Source organism: Gossypium raimondii, chromosome 5, assembly GCF_025698545.1.
Source record: "Gossypium raimondii isolate GPD5lz chromosome 5, ASM2569854v1, whole genome shotgun sequence".
Taxonomy (NCBI): Eukaryota; Viridiplantae; Streptophyta; class Magnoliopsida; order Malvales; family Malvaceae; genus Gossypium; species Gossypium raimondii.
Genome location: NC_068569.1, coordinates 13,773,013 through 13,798,914, shown reverse-complemented (window position 1 = coordinate 13,798,914; position 25,902 = coordinate 13,773,013). Strand labels below are relative to the sequence as shown.

The following is a 25,902-nucleotide window of genomic DNA, read 5'->3' as shown; positions in this document are numbered from 1 at the left end:
TTTAAATGGTACTATTCTTATCTACTAATATCAAATAAGGGCATGAATTTTGACTCTACTAAGGATATTCTTTGGTGATATGGTAAACTCTTTTCGAAATATATAAAATTGAACATAATCATTTTAGAAACAATATGTTTTTACTGTTGAAAAGCTTGTGGACTCCCTACCAATACCAATTCAAAATTTGTTAAAGATAATCCGATGTCCCGTCACCAAAATCTCATTAAATTATTTTATCTTTTATAAAACTGATGTCATATCTAGCATTAAATTATTTATATTTATTAGATGAACATATTGATTTCTTTGGAGCCCTTGGCCTTTGCTATCCACGTAAGCCTCTAGACACGGTTGATTGGCTACGAAAATTACACGTCTGCATACATAGAAAAAGAGAAGGCTACAATTACTGAAGCACATTATCTTATCTTATCATAATTCAAAAGGATCAGCAATGCCGAACAAGAACCAGAAATGTATTCATTGGCGGGGGGTCCGCTCCTCTCAATCCAGTTCGCCTGGCTTTGGTCCGGTTTGAATTTATATTTTCAATTTTGATTGTATTTGATAAATTAAAAAGATTAAATGTTGTAAAAATAAGTATTAAAAAAATTAAGAATTGAATTTAAGTTACAAAAAATTGTTTAGTATATTATTTTAAATCAAATATAGGATATAATTATACTGGTTGATGTTGATTGAATATTTGCTCGGTTGGCATTGACATTGTTACCAATGCAAAAAAAAAAAGGGTTCGAGTGCGTTGAAATACATTATCCTCTTATTTCAAAAATGGGAAAGAATTATGGATAATTTTAAATATTATATTAATTGTTAAGAAACAAAGATTGTGTGGTGTTACATTCATATAAAAAAATTAAACACTTTTAGAATTTGTACAATTTTAATTTACAAGTATTAACATTTTTATGCTGATACGTATGAAATGATATGACAATGGATTATAAAGCTTGGTTACTTTAGTATTTAAATGGATTTCATAATCAATTATTTTTGGTAACAAAACTTCACGTTTTGAAATTAAGGGATCTTTTAAGTTTATTCTATGATTTATAAATATTAATTTTTCAAAATTCGATTTTAAGTCATGTCAATGGTTATTGTTTCATTGCTTAGCTAAAAAAACTCATCATCTCTTACTTATTACTAGAAAGGATGCACTCACATTAATATAAAATTAAATTAGTTTTACATAAATTAATCAATAATTAATATTTTAACAACTTGATGATCATGTTTCATCAATTTAAATTAATTTTTTTAATCTGCAGGCAGAGCCATTATTTAAGAGCCGGCAGAAGTTGATGGTCATGAAGAGAAGTACCCTGTAAAGGGTCTTTATCAATTATCAAGTTCTTGCAATTGCAGTAAGCGATATTGAGAGGCAGTGAAAGTAACAAAAAGAAGGAGGCCAATTGGAGCTGTTATGGCATTATCTGAACATCATATTTCAGGATTCCTCTAATGTCAATGATACTTGTAAAAAGAATACAAAATCTTGACATGGATCTCATTCCCTTTTCTCAAATTAAGTGATTTGAATATTTTTCATAAAGTTGGGAGCTGATTAGATTAGCAGTTGACAGCAAGACCAAGCAGAACAAAGGGTGTTTTTCATTTTGTAAGTATATCGGCATATACAATTCAAAGATTGCGCATGACAGATAACGAAACCATACATAGGGGAACCTCCAGGGTTCTGTGCCGCAGTTCAACATGATTGTGTCTCTAAGAAAAAGAGTAACCATGGGTTTTGATTTTTACGAAGAGAAGTCGAAGCTCTGGGCTTGAAGGGTGGGTTCCTAAAAATCCAACTTAAGAGGCTGCCTCCAACATGGACTAAACCTGAAAGTTATACACGTCATTTTTAAGGATCCTGTAACTGAAACCAGGAATCTTCTTTAGCTGATTCATATTTATCTGCAACATAGGCTTGGTCGCTGGTCGGAATCCGCTGCCACCTCTTCCATTGCCAGCCAGAAACTAGGTCTTGAATGACCACTCCTGCAATCCCTTTCCACTATTTGTCCATGAGACGTCCAAAAGGCAAAGCTCCCTCGTCCCTCTAACTCAAACTTGGTAATAAAGTACTCAATTTCCTTCTCGAGTAGTGATCCCACAGTTCCTCTTGTTCCTATCACAACAGGAGTTCTCTGAGAAAAACTTGGTGCATTCGAAGTGGTATGCTGGTATTATTAATGGAACCTTGTCGCTGAAGAAAATGGTGGCCCTGGTGATCTTTTTGAAGATATGGCAATTGAAGTTACTTTAATTAGCCATTTTAGTCTTAAGCACTTTTAATAAAAGTGGTCAGTATGGGTTTCTGCACAATTGGAGCACTGGATAGGGATAACATAATCATATACTTCATGTGTTTGCAATATTGCCCTGCATCCCCCCCCCCCCCATAAAGTTTTAGGTAGCATTTTTATGTTAACGTCAGGATTAACCATTTAAATAAAATAGGACATTCAATTATAAATCTTCTTTCAGTTTAAAAAACATGAACATAAGGGTATTTGAAGCTCTAGCGAGCTGAGTGAAAAGATCATCAGAAAGTAATAATGATAAAAAAGAAATAAAGTTTTCTCTCTCTATTTCGAGCAAGTAATCCATCAAAGAAGATCCTCATGGTGAAAAGGAAAACAAATCATTTTCTACAAAAAAAAAGAATGTACGATCAATTTAATGAGTTTATGCTTTATATAGCAATCATCATCTTCAATCCATCACCCTTACCATCAATGGTAACTATCTGTGGTCGTTTTTAGCAATTGTATTCTAATAATGATACAGAATAAGCTCATAAGAAGACACTGGCTAGGTTACAACACACGGAAACAGCTATCGCCAGGCGCTAAGACGAAATTTCAATTTATATACATATTTCAATATATATACACTTCTTGTTAATATAATGAAGGTTAAAATATGCTTTTTAGTCCCTGTACTTTTGGTGTATTGAGAATTTAGTCCTCCTACTTTTAATTTTAGGAATTTAGTCCATATATATTTTTTATTTAACTATGCTGATGTGGATTTTAGAAAGAAAAATAACACTTACTTGGCATTTGACATGTCATTTAAAATGTAAATTAATGAGGAATAGAAACATGTTTCAATACTTTCTTCTCAACCAGAGAAATGTGGCGTAAAAACATTTTATTATCTTCTTCTCTGCAACTAATCTTAAAATGAAAACAAAGAAACCAAGCCCAAAACATTGAATCGAAATTATTTGAAATGTTAAACCCTTTTTGTATTTTATAGGTTTTATTGAAACCCTAACCCATTATATATACATAAATTATACATATAAACTGTATATAAATACCAAAATATAAATAAAACCCACACTCACATAAACTATCAGATTCAAGCTGATAAACTTGGTTTATTTTTATCTTTTGCAATCTCAGATGCAAAAGATTGCAAGACTGAGATTTAGAGACCACTGAAGGTTGAGATCGGATTAGCTTCCAGATTCAAATTTCTCGAAAGGAGTTAGGTTTTAGATTGGGTTTAAATTTGAATATCAGGGATTGAAAATGAGTTCGGTATTTCACTTAAAAATCATAAAATACGACTGGATTTAAGGTTTTTCTTCCAAGATTTCAAAGTTTTTTCTCTGTAAGATTACGAAACTTTTTACTGCCTTTATTTGTTAGTTTTTTTTACTTCTCTAATTTACCCTTTAAATGACATGTAAAATACCAAATAATTTTCTTCCTAAAATCCATGTCAGCAGAAAAATTTAACAGAGCTATCTATTGGATATGAATTTTTAAATAAAATAAAAAAATAAAACTAAATTCTCAAACCATGAAAAATATAGGAACGAACTAGGAGTATATTTTAACCTATAATGAATGATAGAAAATAAATTTAGGAGTTAGTCATGCACTTGATATTTTCTATTTTCTCTCTCTCTCTCTCTGCCTCATCTGACAAGCTCATTTTCACGCGGAAGGTGACAGGAATACCTCAGCTTCCGATGGGAGGCAAGAGCATTTTTCAGGGCAGCATCCACGCTTGCTCCTTCACGCAGTACCAAGTCATAAAACTGACATACAAACTCTGATAGTTCCTCTTCTTCTTCGTCCCGGAAACCGCTAGTTTGGTGGTTTCCATTCTTCTCCGAGTCGTTGTCTTCCCTATCGCTTGCTGGACTGATACGTTCAGCCTCTTCACCTTCTATATCTTCTGCACCAATCTTGAACCCTCCGTTTTCGGGGGTGTTATACTTTCCTGATCCAGTAACTGTTGTCACTGACACATCTTGGGGCTCAGCAATGGGGCATATAACAGCTTTTGCCCCAGAATCCAGAAAGGCCTCAATCAAATTTGCAGTGGGACCATGAGTCCCGGTGAAGATTATGATCCTGTCCCTCCAAGCTCCAACCTAGCATTATTCAACATAGCACAATTTGTCAAAAAGAAAAAAATATTTTCAGCAAAATGATACCAAAACAATTTTCTTCAGGGTATCATAGCTCATTATCCACAGAGAACAGAAATAAAATAACATAAAACATATAAAAAAGGACTTCCGCTGCCATTGAAAGTGGGATTTTTTGAATATGCTGAACATTGGCCCTACAACATCCAGAATAACTGCAATTTGGCTAAAAAATAACGGTAATCTTATTTCTAGCAAGGTCATCTCGATCCATAAAGTTATACAATTGGACCAAGGGAAATTACACTAGACCTTTAAATGAGATATTGGCCTTACAAGACAACCAGAACACAGAACATTAATAGACATGGAGGTTAACAACGAATTATTTCTCCATGCAAAAGTTAACAAGAGTGAAAAAGGGAAATACAAATTATCCAATGGATGTCATCGGGATTCAGGTATCATGTGCTTTGACTGGTAAACTAGATAATCAAATGAAAGCCACGTACATACCGTGGAACGAACATCTTCAGGTATTATGTGCAAAGAAGGTATGTTACGACAAAACATGTATGCCCTGATTTCTTTATCATTTTCCATGACCTTTAACAAATCATAAAAATCACAACAGAAGTTCATTAGTTTTGATAACGCCAAATTGACAGCAAATGAAATCATTACAAAGCAAATGAGAAAAGCATCACACTCGGGTTTGGTGTCCAACATATCTGTGGACAATATTTCCAACTTGGAAGTATGGTCTGCAGTGAACCAAATCAGCAATATTAGCAAAAGGTAATGCACCCTTCCGGTTCTGGTTCTGCATCACAGAGGACATTGTATCCTTGACACTTTGTAGAAACTTATCAGCCAGTTCTCCAGGTTCAGCCACGACAAACACATCCTTCTGCCAACTAGAGAAAGTAGCAGCTATAAGGTTAGAAGGTTAGGATTAGGGCATAATCTACACACACAAATTATGTGACAAAACAGAAAGGCTTTTCGACCTTAATATTGAGCCAATGGAGTCATTTTGAAGTGCCATATGTATAATGCCCACTTGTGGTAGATTCTGTAACTTCTCGTGTAATGACTGTACGGGTAAAGAAAGCTGCCTGGGTTCAGGAGAGAGTTCTGGGGGTGAAGTAACTGTTTTTCCAGATCCATCCAAGCTTAAAGGTGGGACTATGTCAATTCGGCAAAGCCTTTGCGAGCCAACATCAGGACTGAAAACAAGAGGGCTTGAGGGATAACTTTCAGTGATCAGATGAGAGGTAAACGATGTTGGAAATCTTTTTTCCAGTACCGCCTTTGAAATTCCAGATATGTCATGCAAAAGAGATAATCTTATTCCATTTCTTGAACAAAATGACTCAAGTGCCCGAGCATGGTGCACAATTCTTCCCGAATCAGGACTATTCAAAGCTTCAACAAGCAGTATATTTCGCCTCCAACCTAATGAAGGGCTACTTTCACCTAGAACTGGTATAGACCAAGAAAAATGAATTTGAGAAGATTTAGCATAGCATCCAGAAAGTTAGAGCACATGACAACTAACAACAACAAGGTTCAACACCTGAATTTGTTGCCTTTGCCTTCATAAAATGTGGAGATTTCAAACTGTCTGCCCACTTCTCATCATGTATAAAGGGTAGAAGAAGCCTTTCACATGCGTTCTTTAAGGAATCTGAATTGTTTTGGATGTAGTCATCTACAGCAGCTTCCAGTTTCAGCCAAACTGTTGGATCAGTCTCATCCAGCTCCATGTCACAACGTTCATCAACTCCAGGGGCAACCATATAAAATAGTGAAAAGTTCATAATTATTTAACTAAAGAGCTGTTACACAACCGTGAAAGCCATAATGAACCTGTAAATTTTTGTACCTGGATTAAACCGAAAGTATTGGATCTCAGGGAGCATAGGCAACAGTATGCTCAAAGCTTCCTCAGCTCTATCCACAGAGCATGCACTCTCAATCAACACTTGTCCGGTATCTAGATAACGCCAACCACCTTTTCGTGCCTATAACACAGAAGAGATAATCATGAATTTATGAAATTGAAGTCTTTTGATTTTTATCATCCAGTTAGGCAAAATATCAGAACCACATAGGAACATATCACGTAGAAGTTGAATCATCAATAAAAGCACCTATTCTGTTTCCTATTATTCTGCAGGAATATACTCGTGAAATGGTGATTTGCAGTTCAGGGTCATGGTTATTGGTAAAGGTATATGGATACTTAGAGCAATGTCATGAAAAATTCTTAAATGGCAAAAGCCCAAAAGCGAAGCAATTACCTTAATAGGCAGAGAACAACAACCAATTGAAACTATACAATCAATTTTTGTATCAGGCCACAAAAGTTGTGCTTCTCTTAAGGAAAAGACAGTTGGATTGTTTGCCACTATAGCACCATCTTGCCAACGGTACACATCTACACAAATGGTTAAATAAAGGTTAAAAAGCTTAGACATTCTTAAAAGGTGTAGTTGATCTAAGCAAACAGAAGAAAAATACCATCAGAGAAGTCATCAAGATAATATGGGGCAGCAGAAGATGCTCTTATAGCTTGCCACACATGGTGTTTACAACTTCCCATAAAAGCACTTTGTTTGTAGCCAATTTGAGAACCTGTAGTTGGAGACCCTAGAATGGTGATTCCTGAACTTTCAGATATTGCAAGAGGCACTTCAGGTGTTCCCACAGGGTACTGCACAGTAGTAAAAAAAAGGTGTGTAACAAATTTATACAGCTAACAAGATTACCATATATAAGCAAGAAAATACCTGAACCCAAAAAGAGTTCATATTATATGATAAAAAAGGAACTCTTGACCTCAACCTGATAATTGCGGAATAAAAAAGGCTGAGCTGGTGCCACGCTCACCAAAGTTGACACAATAAAAACTTTTGGAATGTTTTTCACAGCAGATTCAATTAGTAGGTCGCCATCCTCATCAGCACACATTTCCCTTAGCAACTTCTCAAACTGATCTGCACTGTGCTGCAATACTAAAAGTTATGATGTCTTGTTGAAAGCAAATGATACTTTGAAAGGTAAAACAAACAGGCCCATTTGAATTATTGGTATAATGAACACCTCCAGAAGTTATTGTAAATCCCCTAAAAGCTCCTAAATTATCTGGTTAGAAAATAGGACAATCCCATTTGTTTGAGATCTAATTTCACACAGTTATTCATGCATATCCCTGTATGCATACTGATGCACATACATTTTCCAGCAAGACATGAGGAACTTGTCATTGAAAAAAGATGCACAAATTTTGTATACATAAAAGAGATTCATACTTTAGATCCGTGTACAACAACTCTGAAACTCTGTGATGAACTTTTATAAAGCTGATCAAACTTTTCCCTCCAAGTTGCTGATTCGTTATTTGGCATAGGTTCAGCAAAAACAAGTTTTCCTACAGAACCAATATGGGAGAATAAAGTAAAAAAATAAACTACAAGTAAATTGTTATTGAATGAATATTTATGCAGCATACTCACCAAGCTTTTTGTAAATCTCTTCACACTGCTCCAAGGTCATCAACTTAATACCAAGGGCAACAGCAAGCATACCACCTGTCGATGTTCCACATATAAGGTCAAATAGCTCATGTATCCGCTTTCCAGTTCCCTTCTCAATTTCTTTAAGGATCTGCACAGTTGCAAGACCTTTCATGCCACCTCCATCCATTGAGAGTATGCGTAGGCCTTGTTTTGGTATTTGTCTCCCTCTAATAGCACGTCGCAAACTTTCATTCTCTCCTAGAAAAAGAACATAATCAGATAATCTTATAATCTTAAGATTCTAAACGAAAAAAAAGTCAAATCCAAAAAAATATACCAAGAATTGCCAAAGCACGAGCTGCAGCTTTATTAACAAGTGGTTCAGGTGTAAAAGTCAAGCGCATGAGAAGTTCCCTCAGACTTTCAGAGGTGACAAGAATGTGGCGGTTCTCCAGACAGAAGGCCAAATTTCCTACAGCTACCAAAGCAAGCCTTTGCACCTGATTGGATAGGTTAAATTATACCTAACCGTTCAATATATGAGTCAATTATAATCAGACAGTTACCTCTGGGTTTTTATGGGCGCACAATAATTTTAATGATCTCAAAACATCCTTGTTTAGCATCTTCTGAGCTACAGTATCAGATCCAAAGGCCAGTGTGACCACAACTTGCAGCACAGAAATCAGTTTTTCTGGGGCAGGAGACTTCATAACATTTTTTATGCGTTGCATGATGTCACATTTCATCAATTGTATGGCCACAGAAACATCCCCAGCAAGAGTTGATAAAGCAGAGCAGGCTTGTTTGACCTGGGACAAAACAGAACTATAAAGAAGGTGCAAAATAGGGAGGGAAAAGAAAAAGAGATGATGCCCTATGTGACCTCATAAAAGGAAAGTATAGCCAGTGTACCACATGGCGGTTGTCACTACTTATCATGCTTATGAGCTGCTGCAATGCATTCTCATCTTTACCAACAACTACACGATTCCCCTGGTTTTGCATTATTATCTTGGCCAGTGCAGAGGCAAGCAAAGGGTGATGACAAGAGGAGAAACGGAATATGAGAGAGAAAAAGGCACTGAGCTTGTGTCTAGACGCACCAAAATAAGAAATATTCTCCATCTGTAACACGACAAGAGAAGCACTTCATTTCATATATTTATTATGCTCATTTAAAGGCATGAGCATACAAACAGCTAATATTGGTTGACCTGTACCTCTATTTGCACAGTCACCGATTTTAGATTTTCATCAGCCACAATCCTAATATTGGCAAGAGACAAGTGACGGAGCTTCCTTAAAGGCAAAATCTCAGGAAGGAATTCTAGTGGATTACCAAATAACCTCAGAATTTGTAACTCAGCCATATCCCTGCCATCCAACTGGAGAAAAGCATTAGACCAGAGAAAGCTATATATTCACTAGCCTAAAAGAAATAGGTTGTTCAATAAAGTGACCTGAAGTCAAGAAGAGGCCGAACAAGTTTGTTATGCTCGAATGATATTTCCACCAGTCCGATGCACTGTTTCAACTCTACTGCTCCCCCAAAAAAAAAAAAAAAGAAAAAGAAAGAAAGAAAGAAAGAAAAAGGAAAATGGCCACTGAGGTAAATATGGTAGATTCCAACATCATTGGCTTAGACCCTCCAAAATCATGAGAACAAATTTTCCCTTGTATTGCAAGTTGTGAACTTGATATGGTAGTATAACTTTGAGGAAAGTAATTTAAATGTAAAAACAAGATTAGGCTTACCAGGAACCGAAACAAGCATGTTGTTGTCGACCCTAAGAACTTTTAAGGTTTTTAATTCACCAAGCTCATTTGGTAACTGTGATAGCTTGTTGTTATCAAGGTATATTTTCTCAAGAACTGGCAAACGAGTTAACTCGATAGGCAGTGTCTGTATCACAAAGTAAGCAACCAGTGAGCATCAAACTACAGAAGGAAAGGAAAAGAAACATGCCTGATAAAAGTTCAAATATTTATTAAAAAAATTTATGGTCCCACTTTTTCTCAATACCAATTTGTATTGTTGACAATGAAAAAATCAATTATTAATTAAAAACAGCCTAGACGTAGCCTTATACTTTATTGCACTCTATTGCTCCCACATTTCTGCAAATATATAAATAACTATCACCGATGAAAAGGTAAAGGAAAACAAGTAATTACCGTTAAACCACAGCCACAGAGGCTAAGCAAAGTTACACTTCTCCAATGGTCATCATATCCGGTGGGACTCCCGTCACCAGAAAGAACCAAATCTGACCTTAACAATCGAGCCAGGACTCCAACTCCATCACTCTGCTGACCCGACCCGCCAGCCTTAAACATTGTAACCGCTCGTAAGGGCTCCCTTTTCTTCTCCACCTTCATCTCGACCCTCACAACATTTTCTGCCGTCTCTCTCAATTCAATCGCCACCGCATCTTGAGGCGCTGGAAGCGCCACCATCAGCTGAGATTGCAGCCTTAGCGCCACCTGGTCGTCGTCATCTCCCGACACCCAATCCAGATCGATCCTGGAGCCGAGGTCTTGCAGGTCTGAAGACGCTAACAATGCGGAGGAGGAAGAAGAGGAAGTCATAACCGGTGACGAGGGTTTGCGGTGAGGTTTTTCCGTCGATTCTTCGTATCCGTAGTTTAGAGATAAACGGAAGGTCTCCGAAGGACGTTTCCATCCTAGTCCCCAAGACATTGTAATCGGACAGTTAAAATGCGCGGGGAAGAGAACTGTGATCCCGATTTAACGGTTCAATTGCTGTTTCACATTTGTATTTCTTCATGGAGAATTATAAAGAAAAATTGCATTGAAAGTGGAAATAAAGTTACTTTTCTTTTTTAATGTTAAGGATTAAACTTTAGAGAGATTAAAAGGCGGGAGCCATAAGAAATGAGAGAGTGATTGAAAAAACTGGAACAGTATTTATGTTCTTTTTTTCCTATGAAATCAACTGCCTCTTTGTTCGTCAGACACTGTTTTTTTGTCGTTTTACAATTAATCGGAGAGATCCGCCAAACGACGTCATCTTGGTGGATGTACATGATTGAAATCTAAACGACGTCGTCGAAACCAGTCCCACTCACAACGGTCCTAACAAACGGATACGTTTGGGCTGTAATAGAGATACCGGCTTAAAAAGGAATTAGGCCTAAAACCTCCTAAGTTTTTCGCAAAACAATGGGCCAAATCCTATCCGAATAATCTTATCATAAACCCTCAAAACCAACACTGCCTCAGGCTAGCTAAACCATGAAGATGGGTTCAGCCTCAGCTGGTTTAGTTTCAATCTTCAGCAATGGCTACCGGAGTCTCAGTGCTCCAGTCTCCTCCTGGCGAACATTAGCGTCTTCTTCTTTATATAAGCATTACAAGAGGAATAGCAAGAGTGCAGTTTTTTCTTGCTTGAGTTCAAGCAAGATAGAGCTTTCTTGTTTATCTTCCAAAGTGGATGTTGCCCAAACAACGACTACTTCTGTTAATGGGTACTTCAGCTTCTTCTTTTTCTTCTCCTTTTTTGCTGTCGGGTATCAGTTTTTAGAGAAAAAAATTATATATTTCGGATTATAAATGTTAAGAAAAAGTTAGGTAACCGGAAAAGTGGTTCTCTTTCTTAGTTTATATCTTTTTTTTTTTTGGTGTGTGTTTTAGTTTTGTTATTATTATTTTCTATAGTTTCAACTATAAATTTTGAGAGTTCAAGCAAAAGGAATCTATAAATATTGATATACCAACTCGAATCCTGTTGAGGTTTTGATGATCTTTTGTTATTTGTAGTGCTACATTGAGGTTATCCTTCTTTTAATTTTACTCATCCTTTTTTTATGGTAATTCTATGTTTTGTAATTGAGATTCATTTCCCTTGCAGCTATCACAAATATGACCGGTTGCTTCCATGTCCTTCAGAAAATGGCCCACCAAGAGTTGAACACTTAGTTGTTTCAGAAGGAGGGCCTGTTCTGGAGTACATCTGTAAATCACTAGATCTTCCTCCTCTGTAAGTTATTATCCTCTATGTTTATTTTGTTTTAAACTACGTGATTTATGGTGTTATACACTGATCTTTTCATTAATAAGAACAGAGTGATACATACAAAATTTCATTCTTTGAAGGTTTGTTGCAGATCTCATCCATTTTGGAGCAGTATATTATGCCCTTGTGTGTCCACAACCTCCTCCAAGTGCCACCCCGGAGCAAATTAGGATATTTAAAGAAGTAACAGCACCATCAGTTTTAAGTAAAAGAACATCCATTAAGGGGAAAACCGTACGGGAGGCGCAAAAAACTTTCCGTATAACTCACGTTGAGCAGTTTGTTGAAGCTGGAACATACTTACGTGTGCATGTACACCCGAAACGTTTTCCAAGGTGAAACACTACTATTACACTTGTTTCTTTATTTATTTTTTCATTGTAATGCTATTGAAACTTGTATGTAGACCAGGTGTTATGAAATTGACTGGAAATCAAGAATCATAGCTGTGACTGACTCCTATGTGGTTTTGGACAAACCTGCCGGTACATCTGTATGTGACTGCTTCCTTTATTTCTTCAATTGTGATTTGAACTTAGCAAAGTTATTCTATTAATGCATGCCCAAATCCGATATATGCAAATGTGAGGTGTGGATGAATTATGACATCTATATTCTATCTCAACTTGCTAGGTTGGAGGAACTTCAGACAATATAGAAGAAAGTTGTGCAACATTTGCTAGTCGTGCCTTGGGATTTTCCACCCCATTGAAGACTACTCATCAGATAGATAATTGCACGGAAGGCTGGTATTGTATCTTGTCAATGTTACATTGCTTGTGGTTGATTATAGCCTTTTCTTTCTTATTATTTTATTTCCATTTTGTGTTAGTATGCTAAGTAATAACTAGTAATTTACTTGCAGTGTTGTATTAGCTAGGACTAAGGAGTATTGCTCAATTTTTCATGGAAAAATCAGAGTAAGTTTCTAATAGGTTTGTATAATTTGAGGAAGGTAGTTATATTTGAGAGCTTTAACTTGTAAATATAGCTGATATTTCTGTGAAGTTATGTTTTTTCAAAGTAAATAGATTAATTAATTAACTATCTATGAATGTGTATAAGGTTTAATTTAGCAAATGGATATCTGTTCGCTTTGTTCTAGTCTGTTTGCTTGTCTGTGTTGCACTGACGCTTTCTGGTTTTATTACAACAGGAGAAAAAGGTAAAGAAACTATATCTTGCTCTCACAGCTGCACCTGTACCAATTGGAATAATAACACACTATATGCGTCCAATCAATGTTGCTCCTAGACTCGTCTCAGAGGGTAATGCTGTCTCCTAAGCATTTTGATTATGCCAGTTAATTTCTCAACCAAACCCAAAAGAGATAAGAATGAGGAAAAAACATGGAACATAAAAGATGTAGCCCTCTCCATATTGCTCCTGTCTGACCAAATGATGTCTCTCACTCACTCTTTTCCCCTCTTTCTATTTCATGAATTGATATGAATGCCAAGTTCTGTATTAAAAGCTACTTGATTAGTAGAAAATAATCGCATTACAGTTGTAGGCTTTTGATTGGATGTGTGATGTTTTTTTTTTGCTGTTGTTGTTTATTACGTGTTTTCTGCAATTACATGGAGATTTCAACCCCCTCCACTAATTTGCTCGAGATATTTTTACATTGTCTGTTCAGAAGTTCTTTTGGTCGTTAGCATTTTCTTTCTGTCCTATTTCAACATTTCTAATATGGGTTAAAGCCTGGAGTTTATGACTTGCAGATTTTATTAAAGGATGGTACTTGTGTAAACTTGAGGTTATGGAATGCAAGGAGGTTCCCTGGCCAGATCCTGTCATTCAACAAAAGTACTGTATTGAGGATTCTGAGTGGCCCTCGAAAGATCGTGCTTATGAGTGTAAAATAAACCTTTTGACTGGTCGGACTCATCAGGTTATTAAGTTATTTCTTTCTGTAGCCTTCCAAGTTTACTTGATAAGCAGTCTAAGCTATGCGTTTCTTTCATAGCATCATTTTTCTTGGTTAATGGTGGCATTCGAAAGATAACCGCCGTAATTTAATGACATACGTCTAGTAGCATGCTTTTCCTTTTAGAGATGACTACCGGTTCCTAATATTAAGCAAATATTTTGTCTAGATTATGATGAGCTTTAGAAAATCTAAAAGCCTAAAGCTTGGGGAAATGGAGTTTGTTGATTCCTGATAATTCAGATAACTTTAGAGTTGTTTCTGAACTGCTCAAGTCCATTTCTGCATCTCTCGACCTTCATTTAGGTGCTAGTTTTTTGTACTTCAATTAATAGAGAGGAGCAGAAAAGAACAAAGCTCAATGTGAATTTTCATAGTATTGGCAATAGGAGTGGATTTTTATAACTACTCATCATTTGATGCAGGTTCGTGCACAACTGGCTGCCTGTGGGGCACCAATAGTGGGCGACTCGATGTACATGCCAGCTGCTATTGCAGAGATGGCAAACCCTGGGCTTAACCCATTTGGTAAATACAAAAAGTACACTACTGAGAGTGATAAAGAAATGACTGTCACAAAGTGGTTTGCCCGGTTTGGGAAAGAGCCAAAGGTTGCCATTGGTCTGCAAGCTTGTGAAATTTCATGGGATGATGGTGAGCACTTTTATGAAGCCAGATCTCCCTGGTGGAGATCTGGAATGGCTTAAATTGTATACGATGGGAGAAGGATAATCAGTCATTTAAAGGTACATGCCTCGTGTTAATCTTGTTGTGAAGGTCTCATTTCTATTTACAAAGGGACTCTACAATTTTAGTAACCAGCATGAAGGTAAAGTCTATAGATGGAGTAAGGCAGATGATCATTGTTTAAGTAAGGAGTTCCTGCAATATATAATCTTTGTTTCTCCTTGTGATGTTTTGCAGGGTCACGTGGCAGTTTCAATTTGTAGATGTTTCCAGTTAGAAAGGCCCTCTTTGGCTCATTTTGAATTGCTAGATCCTCCATTTCCCTTTTCCCTTGGGTTGTGATTTTTCTTGTAACCTTTGTAGTGGTTGTAAGTGAGATATGGTTGATGTTGTTTCCAAATAGTTGAGCACTAAATAGTTAAAAATTTAATTTATTAGTCTCTTGCAGCTTCAGTCTTGCCATCTAAATTTAATTTAATAATCAACTACAATTTTATTCTCTGAAGTTCAAATGTGCTACAGCATGTGATTAATCTACACCCTAGCTTCCCTTAATTATTTTATTAAGTAAAATCACTAATAAAGCTCATAAGAAAGTTCTTGAACTGGTTCATGGCTTAACAGGAAAAAGTCTTTAGCCTTGCCCCATAAGCCTGAACTTTCAAAAGAAAAGATTTTGTATTCCCAAGAAAAACTTCCACTGCAACCATTTTGATTGGCCTGAACTTATACATCTCTTCATTTATGATTGATGCTCATAATATGCAGTTAGTATTGGAATTTCACTGCATCATATCTACACGGATCAAAAAGGAAAATACTCTGGCATTCCAAAGGCAATTACTTCCAATTCCAAACAAAACTTGTATGACATTCATGCATGTGAAATGAACTTGGAGGTCGAACACATAAAAATACTGTCATTTCATCCATCACAACACGAAAAAATTAGAATCCTTTACAAACTTGGTGGAGCCAATAATCTGAATTAGCAAAACTTTCCACCAAACACAACCCAATACAAACTACCAGCCCATCTGGACCATTCATTTTGTGTTCAAGTTATCACCCAAAGCTAATTTACTTTTACCCTTTTGTAAAATAAATATGTTTTTCTAATTTACACAAGCTTTTTGGTCCAAATTCCTGCACTTCTGGTCTTAATGACCACTGAAAGGAAGGTAAAAGCCACAAAAATCTTATTACATGCAGATCACTCTTTATATTTGAAGTTGTGTGGAGGAACCCATTTGAGTATATGCAGCCCTGGTCTTTGATGTTCGTGAAGATTTTGAGGACGAAGACGTCTTCTTTTTTCGCTTTTGTTTCTTAGGAATATCTGGGAGATCCGTGCTAGAGAGGTTTGTCATCATCTCCGTTGCAGGTTGGCATCCCATTGATTGCTCAAAATCTGTTTATTAAATAATGAAACACCCCATCAGAAGACGGGTATATATCTATAGCAGTGAGTTATAAAGATCCATTAAAATTATTGAAAGGGACCACCAAAATGATCTCTAGTTAGGACTAGTAGCATATAGGGTTCCCCTAGATATGGCAGTTTTTGTCCCGTGACAGAAGAGCCAAGGGAGCAAATAGTTTGAAAATCTTTTCTCCATGTCTTGGAAAACTTAGCTTCAATATAATTGAGATATATAAAACATTTCCCCTTTGTCCATCTGACCCGTGAAATGGCCCTATTTCTATTGTTTTACTCTTATATTAAGAATTCTCCACATGGTATCTGACAATGCTTTAGGGATGATGGATGCATGGTTTTCAAGTATAAATAAATAAAATAAATCCTACTATTATTCTCTGTATGTATAGCATATTCTCGACTACTATTTTATTTCATCTAAATCATGCACGCATATTAGCATATCAAAGAAAAACAAGGTAAAATTGAGAGAAAACATGCCTTGAGAAGACCATGTAGGATTAGAATCTCTGGAGTTACCAATTGATGTTGCTGTGAAATCAGGGTCTGTCTTGAATTCATTCATCTGCAATAAAGGTCCATGCCAAGGCAACACAGTTAAAGAGATAAACACAAACGGACTTACAACTTACTTGAATGTTAAATCAAATATGGAACAGACTGGAGATAACATTACCCAACTGGGTGCAGTGCCAGAAGAGCCATCCCAACCAATGTGTGTCACATGTTTAACATCTGTCGGATACCCAATTTCCATCTCTCGTTCCTTCACAACTACAAACAACAAAATACCCCTTTCCCACTTCAGTTCCAAAGCATTCAAAACACAACACTAACCCAGGAAACATACTCAAATACATAAATTTGTGGAATGAATGTATAAAGAAAGAGACAGAAAGGGGCCTTACCAAAGATTTGGGAAATGAATTTGAAACTTTTGTAGATCCCTTTCATCTTGGTAACCATGATGGTGTTGACTAGGAATACAATGGAGCAACTTGTTCAAAGAATGATTGATTGTTGAAGGAACCTCTAGAAAAATGAGAAATGAGAAGAGATTGGACTTTTGCCTGCCGAAAAGTAGTTGTACTTGACATGAAGTTTGTTGCTTTAACCTTTTATATATATATATATACAAAAAAAAAACAAAAAGTTGCTGCGTATCAGAGGAGTAATTACATGTGATTGAGGGACTATATTACCCGTGAAACAAGGTTGGTATCTATCCTTGGAACTAAAGCAAATTATGATAATAAATAGATGAAAGATAGATCGTTTAGGTGTAGAAATAAACAACTTTAATGTACCTATAAAATTCCCCCCATCTTCTCCAAGCATTGATGCAAGGTTCCATTCTTCATCTTGTTTGTATAACTTTTTTTTACAAACGGATAAACATAAAAAAGGAAAAAGAAAACCCAACAGAGATAACAAGGAAGAGAAAGGGAAAGGCAATGCAGATGGCGGCTTCAAGGGAAAGAAGATAAGAGAGAGGGTTCTCAAGGGAATAGAAGAGATAGTGGAAGGGCATGAAATGAAACTAAATAAGAACCTCCCAAAATGAAAGGTGAGATAATATGGGCCTTGACAGACAAATAAAACAACAAAGAATGGAGTCGGGACATAAAAAAATCGGGTGGTGGCTCTGTTTATTTGGTTAAAAAGCACAAGATTGAGACTTGAGACAGTATTTGTTGTTGCTACTTTATATGTATTTTTAAGGCTACTCCGTCAAAGTTAATAAAATACTTTTTTAAGTTGGGGGAAAAAAACCAGAAGATATGGGAGAAGGACAAAAACGATATAATGCTTTTCTTTTGCCCACCAAATGTTGCAGTTTTGGACATGTCCTGTTCAATTTCGTTTAATCTTCCTTGAAAAATTTTTTTCACTTTCCCTTTTTTTCTTTCACCTTATTACTTCTATACTGTTAATTCTCCAAGGATGGAAATCAAAAGTCAAAGACCAAAAGGAACCATTCATTCCTTTTAATTGGTTCATTAACATAAACGTATCTTTCCATAATTGTCAATCAATTATAATGGATTTTTCATGACCCCCACATGGATACTCATCATCTCTTTAAAATATTTTCTGGCAATGAATCTGATTTTAACAATGTCTTCCTCCTGGGGTATTATAATATTATAACTGCTTCTGACCAACATCTTCTTGGAATCTGATACAGCTAAATTTCCTAAGCATTTCTTTGGAAACCACACAATATCTTTGAAATGTAATTGGTTGTTGTAGCCACGTTTGGAGCAGCTGTCTCTTGGAATAAAACACAGCTTTAGTTCTTGGTTTCCAATCCTTCTCAGCTTTAAAAGACAAAGGGCGAATTTGAATATGCCTTGGGTTTTTTTGTACAAAGTAGAATACTCAGCAAATCTCTCTCTTAAGTTCAACGAAACTAAGGTTAATTTATAAGTAAAAGGTTACCATCAAATTTAGTTTAGTGAATTGAGTAAGACAACAGTAACTTCTTATTACCCTTGCTTCAAAGCAATCGATTAGTTAATGAACTAAAGCTTGATTCAAACCTTAAATTCGTGTCCATTTTAGCCAAACTATTACAGCGGAAGGGTTGATGGACGACTTTCATTTATTAAAAAAAAAACACAAGAGTCGCAGTGAATATATTTACAGCCATTCTTTAAAAGTCACCCCTGTAGATTTCAACCAAGATCCTCCCTGTATGAGCTCAGCCACAGTGAACTTTTTGGCCTCTTCGGCGCTAGTAATGACATGAAAGCCTGGCCATTTCACTCTCTTGCTAGTGTCGGCTCCTGATCCCCTGTTCATGTACTCCCCGTAGTACAATGTCTTCAAAGCGAAATCCCCACTCCAAACCGACCAACCTGAAGGGTCAATATGGTCACCAATGTAGGATTGCATCACAACAGTTCGTGAATACTCCTTCCAGGGCCGGCCTAAATATGACTTGATGGAGCCTTTAACGGGCTCAAGATCAGCACTTGCTAGTATATTACAGTTTTGGATCGAAGTCCCAGTGTTTTGGTTTGGATCTAATCTTCCTTGGGCCGTAAACATATTTGATTGTGAGTTCATGGGTTTCCGGGCCACGAGTTTGCAGTTCTGGAACACCACAGCTGCATTGCCAAATATGAAGTCCACCGTGCCGGTAACGTAGGAATCCCTGTAGAACTGGCGGTTGGAGTGGGCGTAAAGAGTGTCTTGGTAAGCATCGATCTTGCAGCGGTTTATAACAGATTGATCGGCTCCAACTCGGATGGCCACAGCTTGATGCTTTTGTGGCCCAGCTGTGTTTTGGAACCATATGTCTTGGGCCATAAATCCATCACCAACAGCCGCTGCATTATTGAAAGCAAATAATCAATATGTATGCATTAAGATGTATTTTAAGGTAAAGATGTTTACCGACGGTGGCTGATTTGAAGGTTGTGGATCCATCAATGACATTTAGGCTACCGGTGATAATCGTCGAGTTCATGCCATCACCAACAATCATCAAATTCTTCTTGTTTGCTCCAATCTCGACGTTTTCTTTGTAAGTACCCTTTTTCACATGAATTATGTACGTGGTCTTGCTTTTATCTGGTGCCGTTGCCACTGCTTCTCCTAGGCTCTTGTAGTTGCCACTCCCATCCTTGGCCACCACAACGTCGGCCTTGATTTCATTAGGCAAAGCCTGTAAAAGCTTTCGATCCTTGCTGCTGAGCCATGATGGAAATCCACCGGTCAATGGGTCGTCATCGAATTCTGTCTTCGTAGGAGAAACGGAAACCAAAATGGCCAGGGAAGTTCTTGCTCTCGATATAAGGTCGCTGAGCCCTGGCTCCATAAGGGTCCTCACTGACCCTTGTAGCCCATCCAAGCACGTCACATGGTTTGTCAGCACGCTGCTCAGCCACGCCTGAGCATTTGAATGCCAATTAACATCTTGTTTTTCAACACCAACCATAGAATCCATGATCCTGTCCCTGGATAACTCCATCAACTCCAGACAATCAGCCGAACTCGCTTGCTCTCTACGATTATTGATTCCATCGTTGAAGTTGCGAGCCTGGTTGATGACATTTTGCATATCAGAAGCAGATCGCTCTAAGAAAGCATGTAGCAGATCAACACCCTTCGTTCTCACGGTTGTCTTTGAGGCTACTTCAGAGAGCAAGGCTGAACATGATTTCTGGTCAACAGCTCTCTCACAATATTTATATGGATGATTAGCATCGAAGAAGCTGAATCTTACTAAAGGGATAGCAACCAGGGCAGCTAAGCATATTAGAAGTACCAATGTGAAAATTAGGGGGCAATCCCTGCTGTAAGAACCTCTTGGTCTGTCTAGTAAAGGCTGATGGATATTAGCCATGGTATTTAAGTAAGCTTGATACGCTTAACTGCAGTAGTAGGCTCTTTTGCGCTACATAATCCTTAAATAAGCAAGGGAGTCCAGTACGGGATTTTCTTAATCACAACATTGAAGTAAAGCACATAAGGGGATAATGTATGAAACAGTTACACATGGATAAAAAAAAAAAAAAAAGGTAAATAATTAACGCCATGAATGAAGATGGAAGTTATCATTAACCAGGATTTGAGTCTTGAGATGATCAAGTTTTCTCAGTGGATCATTTGTCAACTTTGGAAAACTGGGACATTTGTAACCATGCTTTAGGCTGTTTCTTTTCTCCGGGTCCCTCAATGGCTAAGCGGCAACATTAGAGCTAAGGCTATTTAGCTCAGGAACAAGCTCGAACCTTTTGTTCCTTCAACTAAATCTAAACATCAAACCTCTCTCATTATTATCTTTAATTATTGACAATTTTCCTAGTGCTTGAAACATTCAACTAAAACTGTTGAATGGTTATGAAATTGCTACATGTTCAAATGGTTCATAAATACACGAGGAGTGCTCGAAGACATTGCATAAGGTGCATATCATTATCTTACACATATTCGGCTGAGACAATATTTTAATACGGAAACGCACCCAATACTTTTAAAAACATAAATATAATCAAATTGGAACAAAAACAATACTTACTAAAGAATACAAAATGAAGCACATATGTATGTGAATGCTTGGTTATTTCTAATAGAACACGTCCAGCTTTTGAATAAAATCTATTGAGCGATGACTTAGGAAAAGCAAGGGATCATGATGGCACTGTCTGCCACTTTAGAATCCAAGTGGAGGATTTTAGATCCGCTTATAATGTGAGCCATCATGGAATTGCTGAATATCACCATTAAAAGAACAATAAACCCAATGGGAACTCTTACCACAAACAACAGCATTTCATTGATTTGCTTGAACGATAGCGATAAATTCAATCACTTCACCTACTCTACTTACCTTTGTTTACCGTTCTTTTTTTTTAAATAAATATTTATTATTGTCCTTTTTCCTTTACCCTTCTTCATCTTTTCTTCCTAGAACTTTGTCTAAGTTTAAACATTGGGAACAACTAAACGTATTTAAAAAACTTAAATTTATAAATTTGGAGGAACCCAACATGATTTATTGGAAAAACAACAAGAGTGCAAGGCCAACTTCTATTAAATTTGAAGGGGGAACAACTAAACGTATTTTAAAAACTTAAATTTACATAAACTTATACTAGTTTATGGTTCTCGGTTCTTATCTTTCAACTCGAAAAGGACATTGATATTTGCTTTAATCTTGCTGTTTCTTTACAATACCTAGAGAGTTGTTTACTCTTAGCCCATCCCAAACAATTACCCATTCGAAATGGTCCATGAACAAATAAATCAAAATGGCCCAACTAGCTTTTCAAAGGATCCCATCTGACTGATCCATCCATAAACTAGGTTTAGTACTTGAATGCGGAGTCAGCTGTCAACCTTAGCAGGTAAGGTTTAAGCTTAAAACTCGAATACCGATATCGCAATCTCTTATTATATTAAACCGAAATAACAATGCAGGCAGGCAGCCTTTGATGTAAGCTACAGCTTTAGTAATCCAAGGAGGAGGATAAATGCAGACAACAACGAATATAACGATACTAAAGGAACAAATTGATCAGTGATTATAGAGTTTTATCCAAGAAATGTGTGTTCAACAACAAATGATTGAATGGGAAAAAGAACCATTCATCCATAGTTCAGGCGGAATATGTCATTCTGCACGTAGAAGTTTCCTTCAAGCATGGGGATTAGATGAAACATCTGTTATACCATTAAAAATTAGAGACTAAAATTGTATTAATTAAGAATGAGAACCAAGCTTTGAGTAAGAAATACCTAACCTGGCTGAACCGTAAATGGTGCTCCTCTCCAGGCAACTGGAGACTGCCACTGATGAAGACGACAATGCCGCCAGAGAAAGAAGGTTGCGAATCTATGGTGCTGATTACATGTCGGCATTGATCAAATGGCAGACTGGTAAGCTTAGCAGTGATGTCCTCAACACCTTGTATCTTATGGCCCTCAAAGGTCAACATGGAGGAGGGCTTGTAGAGAGAAGACAATGCAGGCCGATCATTATCAAAGAGATGGTAGTAATGATCCGCAAATGCCTTCCCCACCAAATCAATTTGTTCTTCCATTTGTTATGATCTCTCAATAATACTCAAAAGGTTCCCTCCTCCTCGAGAGTCACCATGCCATGGGAATATAAGGTTGGATGAATATATGACATTAAGAGAATAACATGTGGACAAAGCTAAGCAACCAAAAGGGACTGTCTCCCGGGTTACCATTTAGATGACTATAGTACCCCCATATTCATTTGCCTTCAGCTTAAAAGGGTAGAGATTTCCTCCAACTAGATGAGGGATGCGATTGTAATTGTAGGATGAGGAATCAGACACCGCTGCCTGCAATTATACGCAAAGTTGGATTGGATGGAGGATTGAAACCACAGTTCAGAGCCTTTACTAGCCGTCCAAATGACTTAACAGCTACCTTTTTGTGAAGTGTAAAAGCCCTGTATGGTCGTGAGTGACTCAGCAGCAATCTCTTTTAGTAAAAGTTTAAAAAAGGGAAAGAAAAAGAACACCTTAAGAAAGTGAAGTAGGAGGTGGGCCGAAAGTTTGGAATATATTCTCTTTTCTTTCCCCCTGAGAAACTTATCCTCTTTAGAACCGATACCAAATGCCAGAAACTGGACCAAAGAGAGTTTTATTAGATACCATATCTACACTTAGCCAGTGGTCCAAATCTCCATAATCAGCTAAATCAGTGTAATAGGCGCGAGTATTTAGATCCCTACCATAGAAGTGAAACTATTTAAAAAAATACTTAGTTCTGTTTTTTGGTATGAAATATATAGAATTTTTTACCTGAAGAACAAGGTCCAACAACCAAATATACCCAAGGAGCTAATTTGGTTTGGAAAAGTCATCAACAAGGGAGCCCTCGGAAAATACTTTGAATCTACAGGGGCCGTAGGTTTTCAAATAATCAAGGGTATGAAATTCATGGTTTTCACATTAATCAATCTGAGAAACTGAGATGCTTAGGGCCTAAACCTGACTGCAACTTTAATCAACCTCAAGTAGTATAGCCCTAAGCTGATGTGTTCTCATTCCTCAAGCACTGATCAAGTATCTAGTCAACAAAAATCATTCTTCTTCACCCTCTCAATAGACAGAAAACATAGCATGATCCCCAAAATAACTCAAAGAATTCAGGTTCATGAGTTACTAAACAAGAAAAGAAACCAGCATTTCAACCAGGAAGAAATAACATGAAATGTGTGTTCTTTTATGCCCTGGCCAATCTGAACACCCATGGAGTATGAGCCATGAAAAAGGAATTTTCCCACTGCTTGTCTTAAGCAGTTTGCTGGCGTGCATGCAAAAAGTTTGCTACATGGAGCATAAGCCATATAAAACCCATCCATGTTTAATGTGCAGTCAACGGTTTACTGCTCTAGATGTGACTCTATTGATCAAGAACATCAACTTCTAAACGTGACTGACATAAGAAGACTGCTAACTTATATGATACAAAACATCAGGAACTTGGACATAAACAAATCCTAAGAACCATGGCAAGTAAAAGGTGTCCAAGGCTTGAATTCAACTTGGACATTAAAGTTTGGTTTAGAGAATCCTGTATCGATACCACCAAACACAGATATGATTAGTGTCTTTCCAAATCAAAACTATGGTTCTCATATGTCTACAGGATTCCTTTGCAGCTTAGGATATGAAATCCTACAAGACATTTTCCAATCTATGCTTCGGCAGATACTTAAAGCATCACTAATAACAATTACAAAGATTAGATTAGTATTTTTGGTGCACGAAATTAGAGGTATAAGCAGAGAACAAAGTAAAGGCAAACGTAGACATGAATAAGTAGATAACTAAGCAAGGGCAGCAAATTTTATTTCTCCACAAGATTTTATCCCATGCATGTAAGCCTTCATTTATAAACCCAGAGACTGAAACGAGGGTTAGCGAAAGCATCAATGCTAAACATGTAAAGCCTGACGCAGCACAGAAATAGAAATAAGTGGACGCATAATGTGGAACGCTATGGTTAAAGTATGCAAATTGATTTTTCAAGCAAAGATGTCAAGTTGTAACAAAATAATGTTCTATAAGCCAAAAATTCCAGGCAAAGTTATACAATTTAAGTATCTAAATTTGTATCGATTTGTCAACTAAAACCTCCATGTTAAAACCATAATTCACCTCATAGTCACCGGGAAAACAAAAAATGATAATCCCTTTAATTCCAACTGGAAGGCCAGAACCCATGAATCCCATACCCGGTCTTCCAATTGTCCAACAAAATCACTTTCTTCACTGCCCAGAAGGAAACTAAAAGCGTAAAAAGCATCGCCAAACGTTTGGCTGTTGCATCCTTAACATAAACAAGGACATGGGTCACGACTGCTAGCAATAACCCCACAACAGTATACAGAAAACCAACCGCGAACCCTTCCGCTCCAAGCTGCATTCCTGATCCTTGGTAAAAGAAAACCAATTTGTTTGGATCGTTCCTATCCACCAAAAACATGGGCATTTTCCTTATTATGTTATGCATTGCACCCGAAACACTGAAGAAATAAACAAAAACGGCTCCGGAAAGCCAAATTTTGGGATCGTGTAAGAGGGTTTCGCCGGCGAAGATCCTTTTGGCGACCAAGGGTAAACCGAGTAACAAAAGGGCAGTGATGAGACCCAGTTGCGTTTTAGAAAGAACGGGAGGGCGATGGATGGGACCCACGGTGAGTTTAGTTCTGGACTCGACGAACTCGGCCATTGACTTGGCCAAACGGGAGAAATCGCCCTGGTCCATTACATCCGAGTCATCTTTCAAGGATTTCGCCGTGGGGCCGACGAGGCGAACGTGGGGAAGGGAGTTGACGCCGAACAGCTGAAAGGAAGATTGGGATTCGCGGAACTCGATGTCACCGAAGAAGAGCTTGGTGTTGGAGCTGTTGTGGTTGGTGATGAAAGACGAGGCGACGATTTCGAATTCCCGACGGAGTTCCCGGAGGCGGAGTTCAGGTTTGTCGTGGAAATTGGCGGCGTCGAAGAAGATGAGAAAAGAGTAAGGGCGAGGGGTTCTGGGAGAGGTTAGGAATTTGGATACGGTTCGGTCGTCTAAGTGGATGACTCCTGATTTTGATTCGGACTGTAGAGTTAGGAGATCGGCTACTAGCTCTGATTCCAGTTCACCTGAGGAAGCTACAACGAAGAGAGAAAGGGTAATGATCGAGAGTGTGAAGAAATGAGCCGCCATTTTTACTCCTTTTTTTCGGGTTGGGATTGTTTGTGTTTATGGTATATTGGTCAGGTTTATCATTCGATTGAACCGGAAGACTTTGAATTGACATTGAACTCCACTCTTACGACACCGTTTCATAATAAGATTTTTTTTTATATAATCTAA

General features: G+C 37.3%; 7 protein-coding genes across 10 annotated transcripts; 1 reads left to right on the top strand and 6 right to left on the bottom strand.

Moving 5' to 3' along the window:
- Nucleotides 1–3,765: 3,765 nt before the first annotated feature.
- On the bottom strand, nucleotides 3,766–10,838 carry LOC105769053 (phospholipase A I). 3 transcript variants are annotated; one of them, XM_012589434.2, is made up of 18 exons: nucleotides 10,126–10,838; nucleotides 9,706–9,853; nucleotides 9,411–9,489; nucleotides 9,171–9,324; nucleotides 8,863–9,075; nucleotides 8,514–8,759; nucleotides 8,285–8,447; nucleotides 7,945–8,205; nucleotides 7,741–7,859; nucleotides 7,274–7,435; nucleotides 6,950–7,142; nucleotides 6,730–6,866; nucleotides 6,312–6,450; nucleotides 6,003–6,209; nucleotides 5,434–5,908; nucleotides 5,133–5,340; nucleotides 4,940–5,029; nucleotides 3,766–4,426 (listed from the first exon to the last, which is right to left on the bottom strand). In XM_012589434.2, the coding sequence occupies exons 1-18, from the start codon at nucleotides 10,648–10,650 to the stop codon at nucleotides 3,965–3,967; spliced, it is 3,981 nt and encodes a 1,326-aa protein (XP_012444888.1). In that variant the 5' UTR covers nucleotides 10,651–10,838; the 3' UTR covers nucleotides 3,766–3,964. The 3 variants fall into 3 exon arrangements, with proteins under 3 accessions (XP_012444888.1, XP_052486320.1, XP_012444889.1); XM_052630360.1 differs by having other exon boundaries at nucleotides 7,319–7,435; XM_012589435.2 differs by lacking the exon at nucleotides 10,126–10,838 and having other exon boundaries at nucleotides 9,171–9,335; nucleotides 9,706–9,740.
- Nucleotides 10,839–11,123: 285 nt separating this feature from the next.
- LOC105769049 (RNA pseudouridine synthase 6, chloroplastic) lies at nucleotides 11,124–15,056 on the top strand. Of its 2 annotated transcripts, none has more exons than XR_008196150.1 (10): nucleotides 11,124–11,438; nucleotides 11,822–11,950; nucleotides 12,067–12,321; nucleotides 12,398–12,479; nucleotides 12,620–12,735; nucleotides 12,852–12,906; nucleotides 13,143–13,254; nucleotides 13,711–13,880; nucleotides 14,342–14,745; nucleotides 14,841–15,056. XR_008196150.1 is itself a non-coding variant. In XM_052631340.1 (10 exons), the coding sequence occupies exons 1-9, from the start codon at nucleotides 11,206–11,208 to the stop codon at nucleotides 14,621–14,623; spliced, it is 1,434 nt and encodes a 477-aa protein (XP_052487300.1). In that variant the 5' UTR covers nucleotides 11,124–11,205; the 3' UTR covers nucleotides 14,624–14,662; nucleotides 14,841–15,056. The 2 variants fall into 2 exon arrangements, 1 of the variants encoding a protein (XP_052487300.1); XM_052631340.1 differs by having other exon boundaries at nucleotides 14,342–14,662.
- A 440-nt stretch (nucleotides 15,057–15,496) lies between these two features.
- Nucleotides 15,497–17,671, bottom strand: LOC105769052 (CRIB domain-containing protein RIC10). Its single transcript, XM_012589431.2, has 5 exons — nucleotides 17,352–17,671; nucleotides 16,953–17,159; nucleotides 16,721–16,818; nucleotides 16,525–16,609; nucleotides 15,497–16,014 (listed from the first exon to the last, which is right to left on the bottom strand). The coding sequence occupies exons 2-5, from the start codon at nucleotides 17,008–17,010 to the stop codon at nucleotides 15,824–15,826; spliced, it is 432 nt and encodes a 143-aa protein (XP_012444885.1). The 5' UTR covers nucleotides 17,011–17,159; nucleotides 17,352–17,671; the 3' UTR covers nucleotides 15,497–15,823.
- Nucleotides 17,672–18,507: 836 nt separating this feature from the next.
- On the bottom strand, nucleotides 18,508–20,889 carry LOC105769362 (pectinesterase). The gene is made up of 2 exons (XM_012589947.2): nucleotides 19,447–20,889; nucleotides 18,508–19,379 (listed from the first exon to the last, which is right to left on the bottom strand). Exons 1-2 carry the CDS (start codon nucleotides 20,396–20,398, stop codon nucleotides 18,688–18,690), a joined length of 1,644 nt encoding a protein of 547 aa, XP_012445401.1. The 5' UTR covers nucleotides 20,399–20,889; the 3' UTR covers nucleotides 18,508–18,687.
- A 1,044-nt stretch (nucleotides 20,890–21,933) lies between these two features.
- On the bottom strand, nucleotides 21,934–23,397 carry LOC105769364 (nuclear transport factor 2B). Its single transcript, XM_012589949.2, has 2 exons — nucleotides 22,299–23,397; nucleotides 21,934–22,218 (listed from the first exon to the last, which is right to left on the bottom strand). Exons 1-2 carry the CDS (start codon nucleotides 22,596–22,598, stop codon nucleotides 22,144–22,146), a joined length of 375 nt encoding a protein of 124 aa, XP_012445403.1. The 5' UTR covers nucleotides 22,599–23,397; the 3' UTR covers nucleotides 21,934–22,143.
- On the bottom strand, nucleotides 22,735–23,482 carry LOC128041295 (uncharacterized). Its single transcript, XM_052631012.1, has 4 exons — nucleotides 23,334–23,482; nucleotides 23,051–23,155; nucleotides 22,957–22,978; nucleotides 22,735–22,868 (listed from the first exon to the last, which is right to left on the bottom strand). Exons 1-4 carry the CDS (start codon nucleotides 23,393–23,395, stop codon nucleotides 22,752–22,754), a joined length of 306 nt encoding a protein of 101 aa, XP_052486972.1. The 5' UTR covers nucleotides 23,396–23,482; the 3' UTR covers nucleotides 22,735–22,751.
- Nucleotides 23,483–24,527: 1,045 nt separating this feature from the next.
- Nucleotides 24,528–25,894, bottom strand: LOC105769363 (probable dolichyl-diphosphooligosaccharide--protein glycosyltransferase subunit 3B). Its single transcript, XM_012589948.2, has one exon. It carries the CDS (start codon nucleotides 25,750–25,752, stop codon nucleotides 24,733–24,735), a length of 1,020 nt encoding a protein of 339 aa, XP_012445402.1. The 5' UTR covers nucleotides 25,753–25,894; the 3' UTR covers nucleotides 24,528–24,732.
- Between the last annotated feature and the right edge of the window lie 8 nt (nucleotides 25,895–25,902).

Bases quoted from the DNA above. Each gene is read 5' to 3' on its own strand.
- LOC105769363 (XM_012589948.2), bottom strand. From the start codon at position 25,752: ATGGCGGCTCATTTCTTCACACTCTCGATCATTACCCTTTCTCTCTTC.
- LOC105769049 (XM_052631340.1), top strand. From the start codon at position 11,206: ATGAAGATGGGTTCAGCCTCAGCTGGTTTAGTTTCAATCTTCAGCAAT. The intron at 12,322-12,397 runs GTGAAACACTAC...TATGTAGACCAG, and splicing joins CACCCGAAACGTTTTCCAAG to GTGTTATGAAATTGACTGGA. The intron at 12,907-13,142 runs GTAAGTTTCTAA...TTATTACAACAG, and splicing joins TTTTTCATGGAAAAATCAGA to GAGAAAAAGGTAAAGAAACT.
- LOC128041295 (XM_052631012.1), bottom strand. From the start codon at position 23,395: ATGACTTTTCCAAACCAAATTAGCTCCTTGGGTATATTTGGTTGTTGG. The intron at 23,156-23,333 runs GTAAAAAATTCT...TCTTTGGTCCAG, and splicing joins TGTTGGACCTTGTTCTTCAG to TTTCTGGCATTTGGTATCGG. The intron at 22,979-23,050 runs GTGTTCTTTTTC...ACGACCATACAG, and splicing joins TCCTACTTCACTTTCTTAAG to GGCTTTTACACTTCACAAAA.
- LOC105769364 (XM_012589949.2), bottom strand. From the start codon at position 22,598: ATGGAAGAACAAATTGATTTGGTGGGGAAGGCATTTGCGGATCATTAC. The intron at 22,219-22,298 runs GTTAGGTATTTC...ATGGTATAACAG, and splicing joins ACCATTTACGGTTCAGCCAG to ATGTTTCATCTAATCCCCAT.
- LOC105769053 (XM_012589434.2), bottom strand. From the start codon at position 10,650: ATGTCTTGGGGACTAGGATGGAAACGTCCTTCGGAGACCTTCCGTTTA. The intron at 9,854-10,125 runs GTAATTACTTGT...TTTGTGATACAG, and splicing joins TCTGTGGCTGTGGTTTAACG to ACACTGCCTATCGAGTTAAC. The intron at 7,436-7,740 runs GTATGAATCTCT...TTAGTATTGCAG, and splicing joins TTGTTGTACACGGATCTAAA to CACAGTGCAGATCAGTTTGA.
- LOC105769052 (XM_012589431.2), bottom strand. From the start codon at position 17,010: ATGGTTACCAAGATGAAAGGGATCTACAAAAGTTTCAAATTCATTTCC. The intron at 16,819-16,952 runs GTAAGGCCCCTT...TGTTGTTTGTAG, and splicing joins ATTCATTTCCCAAATCTTTG to TTGTGAAGGAACGAGAGATG. The intron at 16,610-16,720 runs GTAATGTTATCT...CCTTTATTGCAG, and splicing joins CTGGCACTGCACCCAGTTGG to ATGAATGAATTCAAGACAGA.
- LOC105769362 (XM_012589947.2), bottom strand. From the start codon at position 20,398: ATGGCTAATATCCATCAGCCTTTACTAGACAGACCAAGAGGTTCTTAC. The intron at 19,380-19,446 runs GTAAACATCTTT...TCAATAATGCAG, and splicing joins CTTCAAATCAGCCACCGTCG to CGGCTGTTGGTGATGGATTT.